The following is a 14,179-nucleotide window of genomic DNA, read 5'->3' on the forward strand; positions in this document are numbered from 1 at the left end:
GCTGAATAGGCCTCTGATGGAAACGTCACAGAGTTTTTTGTGGTGTTGACAAAATTCATGCAGCAAGAGAGAAAATTTTGCGAAAAACAGTGCAATAACTAGGTGTGATATGATTATGGAGAGGAAAATCAAATTAAAGACTCTCAATAGTCACATCACATGCAAAATTTGCCGGGGATACTTCATCGATGCCACCACAGTCACGGAATGCCTCCACACTTGTAAGTGGCCCCATATTTAGTCACTTTTCCCCAACTTTCACGCCACTTCCTGGCCTAATTGCACGCAATCCCTCTTCCTGGGACTCTTGGGCAGGGTTTTGGAGTGTTTCCTGGGCAGAGAGAGTGGTGGATCAGTGTTAAAATGTCAATAACAATTTGTTATTGAGGTTATGTTTAATAAGGACTCCCATGATGTAACTTTCAATTCAATCTAATGCCACTTTCTGGGTGATTCTCCTTTCCGGAAGTCTGCAAGAGTTGCCTGGTGAAGCACTTGGAGGAGAACAACACATGCCCCACTTGCGGCAATGTCATCCACCAGTCACATCCGCTTCAGTACATCAGCTTCGATCGGACGATGCAAGACATTGTGTACAAATTGGTCCCCAATCTGCAGGACAGTGAGTATTTCGCACAGCCCATGCCCAGAAATTGCCTATTATATGCTAATTCGACGACTGCGGTGCATTGCAGATGAGATGCGGCGCGAGAGGGAGTTCTACAAGGCGAGAAATCTGCCGTGCCCGAAAGACCTGCCACAGAACCATGAACTGGAGGAGAGTGGGACGGACAAGGCGAATGAGGCGCACGCCGAGTCCGACTACCATCGTCAGGACGAGCAGGTGAACGTGTGTCTGGAGTGCATCAGCAACAATCTGAAGAATCTCAAGAGGCGCTTCATCAGATGCAGCTCTCAGGCCACAATCACGCACCTGAAGAAGTTCGTGGCCAAGAAGGTGTTGAATGGGATGGACAAATACAGAGAGGTGAGTATCCGGCACAGAATTAACGAGCAGGAGACTTTATGTCCTGTCGATCGTCGTTTCAGGTGGACATTCTGTGCAATGACGAGCTCCTGGGGAAGGATCACACCCTCAAATTTGTCTACGTCACGCGATGGCGATTTCGGGATCCGCCCCTTCGGCTGCAGTACAGACCTAGGATAGAGCTGTAGAGTCACCACTTGAAACTACCCTCCTAATGCACCCCCGCGTCCTCAGATCTCATTTCCGCACCCCCCAGAAATCCCACTCAAATCCCCGTCATCATCCCTTATCGTGTCCCCAAATTGTACATTATGTCTTCATTGCTATTATTAATTATTATGTAATTGTATGAATTCATGCATTATGATAAATTTTTCAAGTATTCGTGTCCCTGATTGTGTCCAATTATGAAAAGGATTATTCGTGTAATTTTCTTTCTTTTTTTATATGCATATAGATAGAGAAAAAGGATGAAGAACAATTTGATAAGATTTTCTTTCGTGTTGAGACTTTCTTTCTCTGTAATTAATTCTCTGAATGGAAATGATAAAAAAACTGGTGGAAAATGGGAAGAACAATACAAGAAATGGAAAGTGTAGTTTTCTATAGAGATGGTTAATAAGGAAAATAGTGAGTTTTTGTCTGATTCCCCGATCCGTGAAAAGATATATGTTTTGTGCAAAAGGATTGAATAATGTAGATTATGTCGAAGAACACACAACAGTGGAGAAGAACAACAAAGAGAAAGTGTTAGGATTAATTAATAGAACAAAGATATAAATTATTATGGAAAAGTTTCGAGTACAGAGATTTAAATATAAGAAATACATTTTTATTCGTAAAAAAAACAGTGTTTATCTGGAGAAAATGTTTATTTCGTTCTCTAAATATTCTTCATATATATATATATATGTATGGCACTTATCATCCCCAAATCGTTAATCATATAGTGCTTTACTCTTATACTCTCTCTCCCCCGTTGAACAAATAGAGATATATATTCCCCTTAACAAAAATAATGTTCATCCCGCAAAATCTCCCACTCCGCAATCGACTTTTTTTCATTTCCAGGAAATCATAGAAAATTTAACATGTTAACATAATTTGTTCCATTTTGATAGCGCACACCACGTTCTCTCGCCGCGTGTCTTTTTTCCTTACACACACACACACACACACACACTCGCACGTACGACAAACACACTTAATCTTTGATAAATCTCCAAAATCCCATGACTATGGAAGGCAGATCAATTCACTCCTCCTCTCGCTCTTCTGCGGAGTAGACAAAAAGGCGCATTAATCAGGGAAGAATAGATTGTGAAGATGCGGTCAAATGGTAGTCATGTCCTTGCTCAAGTGAGTCTCGATGTCGACACGACAAATTGGGCAGTGCTTGTTCGTCACCAGCCACTGATCCACGCAGTCCATGTGGAAGAGGTGCATACAGGGAAGACGCCTGGAAATATCTCATTATTGTACCCTTTTCGCGATGGGCAGAAATGTCCATTCAGCTCACCTGACATCATTGTCGTTCTCAAACTGAGAAAGACAGATGGTGCACTTCTCTGTGTTGTCCTCATCGCCATCCGTGGACCTGGGCACGCGCTTGTACTTGTGCGGGAACGTGTTGCGCTCGATGACCTCCTGCGTGGCGCCGCGATTGCTGCCCGCCAGGCCGCGCGCCTCGATCACACGCACAAACTGATTCAGCCGCGAGAGCAGCGGATGCGTGTCCCTGTCGGGCCGCAATCCGATGCTCACGTGCAGCTGCGGCCCGGCCGCCTCATCGGATGGATAGTGGTACATGTGGTGGTACACGTGCCGCTCGCGCGCCCTTACGAACTCCTGCCACACGCGGTGATCGCGATAGGAGCGTATGGGGAAGGGCGGCAGGAGTTGCTGCTGCTGCTGCTGCTGCGGCGGCTGCGATTGCTCCATCGTCGCCGGATACGACGTCCTGCGGCGGCGCGGATAGAGGAAACTCCCTCGGCTCTCGTTGCAGCCACACTGTGGACGCGACGCCGTCTGCCGATGGCCACTCACGCAATTGCTGGGCGTCATGAGGCGTCTGTGGAGCTCCTGCGTATTCTGCTGGCGACACCACAGATTCTCGTGCGGCGCATACGGCGGCGGGCGGATGCAGTTGCTGTGGTACGGCGACGACTGCCTCGTGCCCATGCGACTGTACCTGTGATCGAGCAGCGGATGGCAACCGCCCTGCACGCCGTTTGAGCGATTGAACAGCCGGAACAACACAGTCGAGGGTTGTTGCTGCGTGCTGGGCGACATGATGGGCTGCTGAGTAGATGACACCACACCGCCCATCTGTCCCGTCCTCGCCGGTCGCTCCATCACATTGAACGAGCTCGATCCGCTGCCCGACGGATTGGCATTCCTGGGTGGATCCTCGGTAGTCGCCTGGCCTGGGATGCGAAGCACATTCGATGACTGTGATTCCGAGTCAGAAATCACGTAAATGGTGGAATTTGGTGAGTTGTACTCTTGCGGCGATGGCGGAGAGATTCTTATGTACGGCGGTGGTGTCGCCGGACGCTCAATCTCTCTCTCATTGTAGTTACTGAGCACGGGATCATTGGAACTGGTCAGCGGAAGATGCGTACAAGGCAAAAATTTTTTTGCTCTGTAATGGTCAAGGCGTTGTCTGAAAAGAGAATTTATCATTGTGAATCTCATTCGTTTTAACTGCGAGTGTGCAATTCTCACTGGATAGCCCTCAGACGCATCGTTGGGCGCCTATTTGGCGAGTAGTAATCCACATTGTAGTCAGTGTCGTCCTGCTGCATTCCCATAGAATAAGACAGTGGATAGTCATTGAACACTCTGGCTGGTGGGGCATCATTGCTGCCCGACTGACTGCTTCCAGATTGCAAATTGGCATATTCTGGAACTCTCGCTGGTGCTCTTCGTCCACTGTCCACAGTTCTGGGACGCATACTCATCTGCTCCGGATGAATCATGCCATAAGACAGATCCTCCTCATCCGAGTCACCCGTAAGATCAATTGGAGGCTGCAAAGATACACCAAGCAGTGAGTAAAAATAGACTAAGATCCAAAAACAATGTCTCACTCACATTGTCCGGCATGACGAGCACCACATCACTCTCATCACCACTGGAATCGTACAGGCAATCGAGGGAGAGATCAGGAGCTGAGAGAATGGGTACAGATTCAGGAGCGCCAGATGTGGCTTGAGTGGCGTCAGATGTTGTCTGGACGGCCGCTTCATTGGTCACAATTACAGATCTTGAGGAGGAGGACGGCTGAATGCGCATTCTCTCGCCCTCATTCTCCGATTCATCGCAACTCGAGTCATCATACCAACTCCCGATCTTCCGGATCACACCGCCGTGCTTGGTATTTCCGCCCAGCGAGCCCGCATGATTCTGCACTCCACTGGGTCCAGCCACAGGTTCAGCCACGAAGCCAGAAGGGCCCGGCTGCGTATTCGGCACTGTGTAGAACATTATCGGCGAATCGCCTCTGTTCTGCTCTGCTTTGGGCTGCGCTTCCATATTCTGACTCTCTGCATTGTCGCGCGATGTGTTCTCCGGGAAGCACTCAGCACAGCTGTACGGCTCCCTCTTTACCTCCAGAGACACATCGTTCTCATACTTTATGCCCGAAGGTCCGGCATTTGTGTTGGCCACCTTGCAAGGAGTGGGATTCTCCAGTGTATTGTCCGGAGAGGCGCGCCGGCGGCGCACATTCACCGCGGACTCCGTGACTGTCTCCTCCTGAGGCGGGAAGTTCTGTTCCGGGCAGAATGGCGTCAAACGAGACCACTCTAGTGGAAAGGGATCACGATAGAAGTCAGCGACGGCGGATGTTGACGAGTCCGGCTGCATGATGGACGTCGGTGGCACGGAGTCGGATGTGAGAATCTCACAATTGGCCCCAACTACACTCAGATTCTGATATGCTGGGTAAACATTCGACATCGGCGGTTGGATAAGATCATGATTGAGTCTCGCGTTTGCTTGGTAGTCGGCCTGAAAGTGGAGAACATCCCCGTGTCAGCATGCGTGGACTCTGTCAAGTGGCATTTTGAGGGGACTCACCAAGAACACCGGATCCGGGATGCCGTCGTCGATCGGCTCGGCAAACAGGCGATCACAGTCCATATCTGTGGAGAGGAGTTCAAAGGGCATGAGATTGCTGCACTTCTGGCAATGTTGTGAGATTAACCTGGACGTTCTGATGCTACAGATGTGTCCACGGTTGTTGATTGGAAGGCAACATTGAGGAAATTCCGCAAAGAGACGCTCAGAGAATCACGGTCGCGCGTGCGATTTGATTCCTCAGCATTCTCCATCGCTCAGCACAGGACTTGGGACACAGCAGAGACTATGCCCTCATTTACACACACACAAACTGACCTGGAAGTCTCACTTTGCTGATCCGCAGAATCTCCAGAGGCGACGGAATTTGGCACTTTTGTCAAAAGAGCGCGTTTTCTCTCTCCCAATTTACGAGGAAACAGACCTTATCTGCAAATGAAAGCCACAAATCAACAATAAGCCGTGCACTAGGTCAAAGCTGGCTGCTATTGGAGGCAGAAAGGGCGCCTCCCGGCCAAGAAATCCCCACGTTTCTCCACCCAGTCTTCCGGAAACACCTCCGCCATTGTCAGCAGAGCCAAAATGACCCGATAATGCACAGAAATTGACTTACCACACAGACAAAATGTCCCCCAAGTGATTATTTATCACTGCGATGATGTATAAATAGCGTCGAGAGAGAAAAAAGTTCAGAGATTCAGGGGAAGGGAAAAAGTGCAAATATGAATGTGTGACAAGTCTGGTGGCCATGAAAGGCACCCTCTTTTCAATCTCTCACTGTGCACCTAATATCGCTGATTTTTCACTCTTTCACACTGCACACGAAGCTGATGGACTTTGAGCGCGATTTTGTAGAGAATTGGATCATTCTTTTGGAGTATTTTGTGGTGAAAAATGCATTTATATGTGCACTCAGTTCTTCACAACCCGCACCTTCACTGTCACAGAAGCATATGTTTCACCCAGCAGTAGAGGCGCTCGGGTGCTCCATAAAATTATTGCAAATATTTTGCCGTTGCTTCAACTTACTTTCATTGGCAAATCTAGGCGGAATATCACTTCGGTTCCTTATGTGTTTATGTAAAATTACCAGAATTTGTATGAAATACTATTTATTCTCGGAATTTTTATCGTCCCAAAGTATCCACGTACTCATATGCGTAATGTGTGGACTCGGTATGCCGGGTTGTCGGCTGGATTCCATGCTCACCGCTTGGGGGCGCTGAAGCTCTGGCGTGTGCATCAAAGGAATTCTCCGAACAATTAGGCGAGACGCGACAGAGATTTGTAATTACCTTCTGACATACTCAGAAACCCATCTCAATCCTCTCGTGCAGTTGGTAGTGAGTACACGTAGCGTGCTACGACGCTGAAGAAATTGAGTTCAGCAGTGCAGGAAGGCAAAGAAGTGGCAAAATAAATAGTGGCGAAAGGTGAGCATGGCTTGTGGAATTTCCCCATAAATACGTTGTATTTTACAAGGATTACGTGATTCATCTGGCAGGATGGCCACAAAGAGGGAAGCGAGCAGACATCCATCAACACGTGATGACATCATCAAGAATGGAAGTCGCCCAGGATCATCGCGAACGGAGGACAGTTTCACTGCCCGGAACTCTCGGGATGCCCGAGACGTCCTGCAACACAGACGGACGGGTATGCTTTTATCAGTCGCAACATAGGAACACCAATCACGCGGACGAGTCGTAATGCGGATTAAGCACGCGAACGATTTGATGAGTATCGTCCAAATCCAATTGAGAAATAGTTGAGATTTTGGATGAAATTCACAAGTCTAGAGAATCTTTAAGAAAACAATCTTCAAGCAACTCAGAATGCCTGATCCGAAGATCCAAGGAGACAAACCGACGAGTCAACATGCTGACCAGCGGAGGCAGAAGCAGCTAAAAACATGCAGACGCGTGCAGTCGCATTGATGTAAGTTAAGAAATTCCGTAATTTTTTCATTGTATATTTGCAGGATTTCAATGGCGAATCAGGCAATCTTCAATCAAGACAAATACTAATTTGCTCTTCGAACAACAAATTCATCAATCAACATGTTCCTGATGATTTCTTCAAGCAACAATCTTTGGTTAGATTCGCGTTGTAAACGAAACAGCTAAAATTTTTCTAATTTTTGCTATCTCAGGGACTTTTTTCGCTAAGAGTCTGTATGTAAATGTGCAATGAAATCCCACAGGTGATCGCAGAGAATCTTTTCGGCATCGTAGAGATGCTTCAAAGAGGAGAGATTCCTCAGTGAGTAGAACTTGATTTTGCCACTCATTTACAAGTTTATGGTAAAGATAAATAACTATAGAGCTCCTCGGAGACGGAAGAGTCTGATGGCGAGAGGAAGAGATCTCTGAGAACCACACGCAAAAGGGAGGAAACTCATCGGAGACGCTCAAAGAGTCGGAGCAGGAGCCAGGAGGATCATCGGCAGCGCAGAAAACGCTCACCTTCTCCACGGCGACGGCCAAGGACCGTGTCGCCTCCGCGTGAGTCTGTGCCCTATTACTCGGATCCTAATCGTGAGCGGGATCGCCTAAGGCAGAAGTACGGCTACCGCGATGAGGGCAGGAGTCGGAGAAGAAGCTCTAGTCGCGAGAGACGACGCAGAAGGAGCAGAACTCCAGTTCGAGAAACCACGAAAATCATCCAAATCCCCGTTCCCGTCTATCCGCCGTTCTATCCCGACGGCCCCATGAGTTCCATGTATCCGTGGTATGATCCCACTTGGCCCGCAGGCCACGCTCCCAGGCCAATGATGCCACATCCCATGCGACCGCCCAACTACTATCAACCCTCGCCCTATGTGATGGAGCCGTTTGATCAGTTCCAACAGCGCTCCAGCAGGCCTGGAATGCCCCCACCTCCCTTCCAAAGATTCCCTCCCCCGCGAAATCACAGGCAGCACTGAATGCTAAAGGAATTGTAAGGACTGAGGGCGGGACTTTACTTTAGGCTCACAGCTATGCTTTCTACGGACCATTCAGTCATTAGTTGATGGTCCAAGGACTTTTATCTTAACTGTTTTATTTTTTTTTAGATTGCTGGTCAAGGGAAGAAATTCCTTAAGAACCCGAAAAAGTAACCACTATTGCGATGGTTGTCTATCAAAATTTTAGATTTTACGCATTTAGCCAAAAAATTAATTTTTTATTTCTTTCGATTTATTTTATACCGTTTGCTTTAAAGTAAAGATTCGACTGAAATTAAGGTAGAGCAAAATATATATGTCAAAAGCCATATAAAAAGAAATAAAATTATACATCTTTATCAGAAGTATCAGTTCATTATTGCATGAGCGTTGCATGATAAAAGATTCTTAAAGGAAAGGAAATTTTTGAAATTTTCACTCGACTGTCATCTGCAAGAAAGGGTGGAAGAAGTTCAGCTGGGATGTTAGCTCAAATGTTCACCGCTTGGTGGTGTGCTAGGCTTGGAAATTCCTCAAGAAGCGCGTCTTTTTGATCTTCATTATCGCACAGACGCTTGCGGCGCGTACATGAGAAATTCAGAATTTGTTTTCAAACAGCAAAAAGATCCATAAAGTTGTGCAAATTTCACTCCGTAGTTATTAGTGACTTTACTATACTCGCTAAATAAAAAGCAGAATCGAGTTTTTCAGTGCAGGAAGACAGAAATGGAGAAGAATCCCAAAAACGAAAGGTAAATAACGGCTTCTTGATTGTTTCATGGAAAAGCTGAATTTACACTTATCTTTAAGGGTTGCTGCTAAAGATTCCACAGGAAAAATGAATTTTTCTCTGAAATTCATGTTTATCCTCATATTTATCATAAATAATTTATATCCTGAACGTGAATTGAAATTCTACAATCAACAACCTTTTGCAGGCGTCTTCAATCAACAATTAATTATTTCGCGTTTCGTGAAGTGATTTTCAAGGAAAATTATCAAATCTTTTTATATCAATAATCGTGAACAATTCTCGGTATAATATTTTTCCTCCTTTGTCATTTATTACCTTAAATTTATTTTCTCGTATTGAATCGAATCTTCAAATAATACAAAAAATTCTGCAATCAACATTTTCTGGGATTTCTTCAATCAACCGTTTGATCTATCGATTAAAATGTTGCTAATGAGCTCAGAGACATGCGTAAAAAAGAGGAAATCTTCAGTAATCAGAGTTTTTCATCTTTTTCTCAATTCATATTAACAGACATGAGAAATCTCCGCGCACACGAACAAAGAGTCGAAGTCGTGAGACGAGCAAGGATTATCCTCAGCAATACAGGACTCGTCGATCTCCTCAACGGCCAAAGCCACGGGAACGTTCTTCCGACGGTTTGGAAACCCATCCCGATCAGGAGCGCCGGAAAGCAGATGGAAGTAAAGCTCAGAGAAGAGACAACAGTCGGGGACGGCACCGCAGGACGCGATCGAAATCCGCGTCTTCAGTAAGTAGAACTGTGATTTTATTTAATTTACACAGATTTTAATTGAGAATTTTTCAGAATTCCTGGGCGACAGACGCATCTGATGGAGAGAAGAAGGCATCTTTTAAATCGTCACGTAGAAGGAGAGAATCGCGCAGGAAACGATCAAGGACGCGAAGTCGGAGCCGAGATCGTCGACAACGTCGCAGCCGTCGATCTGCGCGGCGACAAACAAGGACTGCGTCTCCCGTGCCGTACTTCACGGATCCCGTTCGCGAACGGATGCGGCTTAAGGAGCAGGCCAGATGCTGCGACAGATGCTGCAGTGCGGAACGAGATGAGAGAAGTCGATCTCCTGTTCGGACTGAAGTTCGAACGAAAACCATCGAAGTTCCCATTCCGTTTTATCCGCCTCCTTTCGTTCGCGATGGCATTTTGTATGAGTACTACGATCCTGGCTGGGAGGAGGGCCGACCCCCCTTTCCCCTTGCATCAAACCCATCTAACACTGTGCGAGCGCATAACTATGAATTTTTCCCCAGACCAAGAATGTCTTCTGATCAGCCTGTGCAGCCTGAAGTGCAGCGACCTTGTTTCCCACCCTTCCCATCCTCGCAAAGCTTCCGTGCAAATGCACCGAAGAAACCATAAACTGCCGAACTTATTAAAATAAATTATGCATATTTTGTAAAATTCGCACCTCAACAAGCACCAAGCTAAGCGCATAAAGTTAAATAAAGTCTTAAAAGTGTTGCTTGATTTTGCTGGAGTTCAATTGAATCAATAAATGAAATTTATTCCGACCTAAAATTTATGTATTTTATCGTTTTATTTCTTTTCAACGTTTTCGTGGTGTGAGATGCGATTACAGTGTACGCATGGGGTTCGTAGTCCATTTTCTAGCAGTGTACAATTGTCAGTCGCTTTCGCAACACGTGAAAAATTTTCCGCAAGTTTTTCTCTAGTTGTTCACCTGCAAGGCGACAGAATGTCGTGGTTCTTTGGATCGAGAGGCCAACCTCCGCCGGCCGGCGATGGAGGTCCTCCGGAACAGGGCGGGAACGCTGCTGGCCCGGCGCCAGATCTCGGCCTCAGCCGGGCTGAGAGAAAAGCCATGGAGGCCTACAGATTCGACTCCTCGGCTCTGGAGAGAGCCGCCGAAGCTGCCAAGACCCTGGAGAAGTCCAGTAAGTGGGAATTAGGACGGAAAACGGGGCAGTTTTAAGACACAACATAACCTCATTGTTGCATAATCCCATTGCAGAGCACGCTCATGCGGCGCTGGACTTGTCCAAGATGCAGGAGAACACACGGCAGCAGGAGCTGCAGGTGAAGGCGAAGGAGTATGAGGCCCATATTGAGACTGCCAAGGTAGAGCAGAAGCGCGTGGACTACGAAGAGCGACGGAAGCTGCTGTCGGAGGAGACGAAGCATCAGCAGCAGCGGGCGCAGTACCAAGACCAGTTGGCGAGGAAGCGGTACGAGGAGCAGCTGGCACAGCAACAGCGCGTGCAGGATGAGAATCTGCGGAAGCAAGAAGAGAGCGTGGCCAAGCAGGAGGCAATGCGCCGCGCCACGATCGAGCATGAGATTGAGATGAAGGAGAAGAACAAGTTGAAGCTGCTGGAGGCGGAACTGAGGGCGAAGGCGAAGGTAGACAGGGAGAATAGGGACATCAATCTCGAGCAGATCCGTCTCAAGGCGCAAGAGCATCGCGCCACAGTGCTGGAGGGCATCAAGACGGCCGGATCTGTGCTGGGTGCCGGCGCCCAGGCGATGCTGAATGACTGGCAGAAGGTGGCAACAGCTGCCGGAGGACTCTCCCTCCTTGCGCTGGGCATTTATTCAGCGAAAGGCGCCACTGGTGTGGCTGCGCGCTACGTAGAGGCGCGCATTGGGAAGCCCTCGCTCGTGGGAGAGACTTCTCGCTTCTCGCTTTTGGAGGCCGTTCGGCATCCAATACATCTGCTGAAGCGCTTCCGCAGCAAACCAGCCGATGCCCTGCAGGGCGTGATTCTTGAGCCTAAGCTGGAGGAGAGGCTGAGAGATATTGCCATCGCCACGAAGAACACTCGCCAAAACAAAGGATTCTACCGCAACATCCTGATGCACGGACCTCCGGGCACGGGAAAGACCATGTTCGCGAAAAAGTTGGCCAATCACTCTGGCATGGATTATGCCATAATGACTGGCGGCGATGTGGCGCCCATGGGAAGAGATGGAGTGACGGCGATTCACAAGGTCTTCGACTGGGCACACACTTCTGGACGCGGTCTGCTGCTGTTTGTCGACGAAGCGGATGCCTTTCTGCGGAAGCGATCATCAGAGCGCATCTCAGAGGACCTGAGAGCTTCCCTAAACGCTTTCCTGTATCGCACAAGTGAGCAAAACTACAAGTTCATGTTGATCCTGGCCAGTAACACGCCAGAGCAGTTTGACTATGCCATCAACGATCGCCTGGATGAGATGGTGGAGTTCACGCTGCCTGGATTGGAGGAGAGGGAGCGCCTTATGCGTCTCTACTTTGATCAGTTCGTTCTGGAGCCGGCGGCCGTGGGCAAGAGGCGCTTCAAGGTGGAGCAGTTCGACTACGGTGCCATTTGCAGCCAAATGGCCAAACTCTGCGAGGGGATGTCCGGACGAGAGATCTCGAAGCTTGGTGTTGCCTGGCAGGCGGCACTCTATTGCTCAGAAGACGGCGTGTTGACAGAGAAGATGGTGCTAGACAAGTGCGAAGAGGCTGTTCATCAGCACAGGCAGAAGATGGCTTGGCTGTCTGAGCAGGAGAAGGGAGATCACAAGTCCATCACCGGCGGGAAAGGACAGCCGCAATAGACCATGTTTGCGACGGGAAAATTCCTCCCGATAACCTCAACATTCGCCATCTGCAGCTGAATCTATGGGAAATTTATATTAAACTTCCTTCAGCTGGTGGCTCCTGGAGTGTCCCTGACCTGCCCCAGTGTAGACAAAAAGTGCATGCCGGAGTGATAAGGAAAAGCTAGTGGGAAAAAATGCGGGTAATAAAAAGCGCGGGAAAGTAGATCAAGGCCTATTTTGTTTTTGGGACAACTTCGAGTGTGGCGCCACCTACGCCTGTCGTAAAGGCCTATTTGAGAAAAGTCGCTGGGTCATTGTTGTTTTCCGACAAAGAACAAGCATATTTCACTGTGAAATAAAGGAAAATCCTGTGAAAATGGTTTCCGTGTACGTCGGACTGAGATTCCCCGTGGAAACCTACGCATCTTATGAGAGATTTGCGGTAAATGATGTGATTCTATCATTAAACTGTGATTCTCTGAAGATTGCCGTGGCCAAGAAGGTGAAAATTCCCACCAAAGATATCGGTGAGATTTCCCATTAAAATGAATTAATTGCAGAAATAAAACTGTAGCAAATGTCTTGCAGAATTGATCTACTGCGGACGACCAATCTGTGATGGATTGAGTTTGGAGAGTCAAGGTGTGAAGCCAGGTGTGACGATTCATGCAATGCAGAAGGCGCCACAGAAAAGTCCCCCGAAGCGCCCCACTATTACGCCGGAGCAGAAACAGAAGATTGTGACACAGTTCCAGACACTCCTCAGCAGCCACTTCCAGCGCATCTCGCGACCAGAGGTGCTGCAAGAAGTGTTGGATCAGTTTCCAGGCTTCTACAGCAATCTCGGCGCTCTGGCCTTCCTGCGGGATCCCATCCTTCTGTCCTCAATGCAGGACCCTGAGAATCTCGAGAAGATCCTCGAGAACTACAGTATTCTCGTTGAGGCGGCTCCGATGATCGCGAAAGTGCTGAAGGGCGCCGAGAAGGCCAAGAGCGACACTCCTCAGGAGGCTTACGCCGGAGATGATCAGCTGTCGGACTCCTCGTCGGGTTCAGACAGCATTCTGCCCTCTCCTGCCACGTCATACGAGAACAGGAACACCCCAAGACGCATTACACGGCAGCAATTGGGCGCTGCCTTGGCACTGGCGACTGAATACACATCCCGGAACTCCCTCTCGAACATCGCACAGCGGAATTTGGACGAGAACGCCGAGTCTGGCGAGCAAAATCCCACCCCTGGACCCTCAACCAGTTCTCGAGCTGCGCCCATCTCCACCAGCATGCTCAATGACGTACTGTCGCGCATCGGCACCGCGCCTGGGAGTCAGCAAGCGTCCTCAGAATCTCCAGCCACGGGCCAGGCAGTGCCTCCGGCGCAGCAGTTCGCCGCTGAATTGCAGAGGATGCGCGAGATGGGCTTCCTGGACGACAGGGTGAATCTGCAGGCGCTGCAGGTGTGCAACGGTGACGTGGAGGCGGCCATCAATCTCGTGTTCAGTGATGAATTGTAATAGAAAATGCCAATTGAAATTCTAATCTTGCTGCTCAGTATATTCTCGTCAAGTACCACACATTTTGGGAATGACTTTCTCATGTACAACATTCTCCCTCCCTGCGCTCCTCTCTTCCCGCACATAATCCTCTGACGACTAGTGTTTTTGGTAGAAAAAGACTCTCAGCTTTAAGTTCCCGTTGCCCGAAAGGAGTAAAATCGCTCATTTTCATCAATATATATATATCCTAACAAATCGTGCTGCATTTTCAGCTTTTTCACGCGAGATAATCTTGAGTGCACAAGGAAATTCAGGAATTTCTCTTCTTTCTTTCTTTTTTTGGATTATACAGAAACAATAATAAGTGTGTGAAATGAGTAAT

The 14,179-nt window shown here is 48.2% G+C and overlaps 6 protein-coding genes across 8 annotated transcripts; 5 read left to right on the top strand and 1 right to left on the bottom strand.

The window, feature by feature from the left end:
* Nucleotide 1: 1 nt before the first annotated feature.
* Nucleotides 2–1,794, top strand: LOC132264549 (polycomb group RING finger protein 3). Its single transcript, XM_059764794.1, has 4 exons — nucleotides 2–221; nucleotides 470–622; nucleotides 696–988; nucleotides 1,051–1,794. The coding sequence occupies exons 1-4, from the start codon at nucleotides 110–112 to the stop codon at nucleotides 1,174–1,176; spliced, it is 684 nt and encodes a 227-aa protein (XP_059620777.1). The 5' UTR covers nucleotides 2–109; the 3' UTR covers nucleotides 1,177–1,794.
* A 47-nt stretch (nucleotides 1,795–1,841) lies between these two features.
* LOC132263610 (uncharacterized) lies at nucleotides 1,842–6,058 on the bottom strand. Of its 3 annotated transcripts, XM_059763457.1 has the most exons (7): nucleotides 5,685–6,058; nucleotides 5,390–5,500; nucleotides 5,072–5,136; nucleotides 4,085–5,002; nucleotides 3,716–4,020; nucleotides 2,508–3,653; nucleotides 1,842–2,447 (listed from the first exon to the last, which is right to left on the bottom strand). In XM_059763457.1, exons 3-7 carry the CDS (start codon nucleotides 5,132–5,134, stop codon nucleotides 2,321–2,323), a joined length of 2,559 nt encoding a protein of 852 aa, XP_059619440.1. In that variant the 5' UTR covers nucleotides 5,135–5,136; nucleotides 5,390–5,500; nucleotides 5,685–6,058; the 3' UTR covers nucleotides 1,842–2,320. The 3 variants fall into 3 exon arrangements, with proteins under 3 accessions (XP_059619440.1, XP_059619431.1, XP_059619424.1); XM_059763448.1 differs by lacking the exons at nucleotides 5,390–5,500; nucleotides 5,685–6,058 and adding an exon at nucleotides 5,205–5,378; XM_059763441.1 differs by lacking the exons at nucleotides 5,390–5,500; nucleotides 5,685–6,058 and adding an exon at nucleotides 5,199–5,378.
* Nucleotides 6,059–6,273: 215 nt separating this feature from the next.
* Nucleotides 6,274–8,362, top strand: LOC132263767 (female-specific protein transformer). The gene is made up of 4 exons (XM_059763726.1): nucleotides 6,274–6,504; nucleotides 6,576–6,727; nucleotides 7,275–7,333; nucleotides 7,395–8,362. Exons 2-4 carry the CDS (start codon nucleotides 6,577–6,579, stop codon nucleotides 7,995–7,997), a joined length of 813 nt encoding a protein of 270 aa, XP_059619709.1. The 5' UTR covers nucleotides 6,274–6,504; nucleotide 6,576; the 3' UTR covers nucleotides 7,998–8,362.
* A 198-nt stretch (nucleotides 8,363–8,560) lies between these two features.
* Nucleotides 8,561–10,132, top strand: LOC132264837 (pre-mRNA-splicing factor 38B-like). The gene is made up of 3 exons (XM_059765165.1): nucleotides 8,561–8,749; nucleotides 9,265–9,502; nucleotides 9,560–10,132. Exons 1-3 carry the CDS (start codon nucleotides 8,724–8,726, stop codon nucleotides 10,130–10,132), a joined length of 837 nt encoding a protein of 278 aa, XP_059621148.1. The 5' UTR covers nucleotides 8,561–8,723.
* A 234-nt stretch (nucleotides 10,133–10,366) lies between these two features.
* LOC132263651 (ATPase family AAA domain-containing protein 3A homolog) lies at nucleotides 10,367–12,526 on the top strand. The gene is made up of 2 exons (XM_059763544.1): nucleotides 10,367–10,668; nucleotides 10,746–12,526. The coding sequence occupies exons 1-2, from the start codon at nucleotides 10,470–10,472 to the stop codon at nucleotides 12,314–12,316; spliced, it is 1,770 nt and encodes a 589-aa protein (XP_059619527.1). The 5' UTR covers nucleotides 10,367–10,469; the 3' UTR covers nucleotides 12,317–12,526.
* Nucleotides 12,527–12,637: 111 nt separating this feature from the next.
* On the top strand, nucleotides 12,638–13,901 carry LOC132263746 (ubiquitin-like protein 7). The gene is made up of 2 exons (XM_059763691.1): nucleotides 12,638–12,828; nucleotides 12,890–13,901. Exons 1-2 carry the CDS (start codon nucleotides 12,678–12,680, stop codon nucleotides 13,813–13,815), a joined length of 1,077 nt encoding a protein of 358 aa, XP_059619674.1. The 5' UTR covers nucleotides 12,638–12,677; the 3' UTR covers nucleotides 13,816–13,901.
* Nucleotides 13,902–14,179: the final 278 nt, after the last annotated feature.

The sequence above is a fragment of the Phlebotomus argentipes genome, unplaced genomic scaffold (genome assembly GCF_947086385.1).
Source record: "Phlebotomus argentipes unplaced genomic scaffold, Phlebotomus argentipes genome assembly contig_2, whole genome shotgun sequence".
Lineage (NCBI taxonomy): Eukaryota > Metazoa > Arthropoda > Insecta > Diptera > Psychodidae > Phlebotomus > Phlebotomus argentipes.

Bases quoted from the DNA above. Each gene is read 5' to 3' on its own strand.
- LOC132263610 (XM_059763441.1), bottom strand. From the start codon at position 5,325: ATGGAGAATGCTGAGGAATCAAATCGCACGCGCGACCGTGATTCTCTG. The intron at 5,137-5,198 runs GTTAATCTCACA...TCCTCTCCACAG, and splicing joins TGTAGCATCAGAACGTCCAG to ATATGGACTGTGATCGCCTG. The intron at 3,654-3,715 runs GTGAGAATTGCA...TTCTCTTTTCAG, and splicing joins ATGCGTCTGAGGGCTATCCA to ACAACGCCTTGACCATTACA.
- LOC132263767 (XM_059763726.1), top strand. From the start codon at position 6,577: ATGGCCACAAAGAGGGAAGCGAGCAGACATCCATCAACACGTGATGAC. The intron at 6,728-7,274 runs GTATGCTTTTAT...GAAATCCCACAG, and splicing joins CCTGCAACACAGACGGACGG to GTGATCGCAGAGAATCTTTT. The intron at 7,334-7,394 runs GTGAGTAGAACT...AAATAACTATAG, and splicing joins CAAAGAGGAGAGATTCCTCA to AGCTCCTCGGAGACGGAAGA.
- LOC132264549 (XM_059764794.1), top strand. From the start codon at position 110: ATGATTATGGAGAGGAAAATCAAATTAAAGACTCTCAATAGTCACATC. The intron at 623-695 runs GTGAGTATTTCG...GGTGCATTGCAG, and splicing joins GGTCCCCAATCTGCAGGACA to ATGAGATGCGGCGCGAGAGG. The intron at 989-1,050 runs GTGAGTATCCGG...TCGTCGTTTCAG, and splicing joins GGATGGACAAATACAGAGAG to GTGGACATTCTGTGCAATGA.
- LOC132264837 (XM_059765165.1), top strand. From the start codon at position 8,724: ATGGAGAAGAATCCCAAAAACGAAAG. The intron at 8,750-9,264 runs GTAAATAACGGC...TCATATTAACAG, and splicing joins AAGAATCCCAAAAACGAAAG to ACATGAGAAATCTCCGCGCA. The intron at 9,503-9,559 runs GTAAGTAGAACT...AGAATTTTTCAG, and splicing joins GATCGAAATCCGCGTCTTCA to AATTCCTGGGCGACAGACGC.
- LOC132263746 (XM_059763691.1), top strand. From the start codon at position 12,678: ATGGTTTCCGTGTACGTCGGACTGAGATTCCCCGTGGAAACCTACGCA. The intron at 12,829-12,889 runs GTGAGATTTCCC...AATGTCTTGCAG, and splicing joins AATTCCCACCAAAGATATCG to AATTGATCTACTGCGGACGA.
- LOC132263651 (XM_059763544.1), top strand. From the start codon at position 10,470: ATGTCGTGGTTCTTTGGATCGAGAGGCCAACCTCCGCCGGCCGGCGAT. The intron at 10,669-10,745 runs GTAAGTGGGAAT...ATCCCATTGCAG, and splicing joins CAAGACCCTGGAGAAGTCCA to AGCACGCTCATGCGGCGCTG.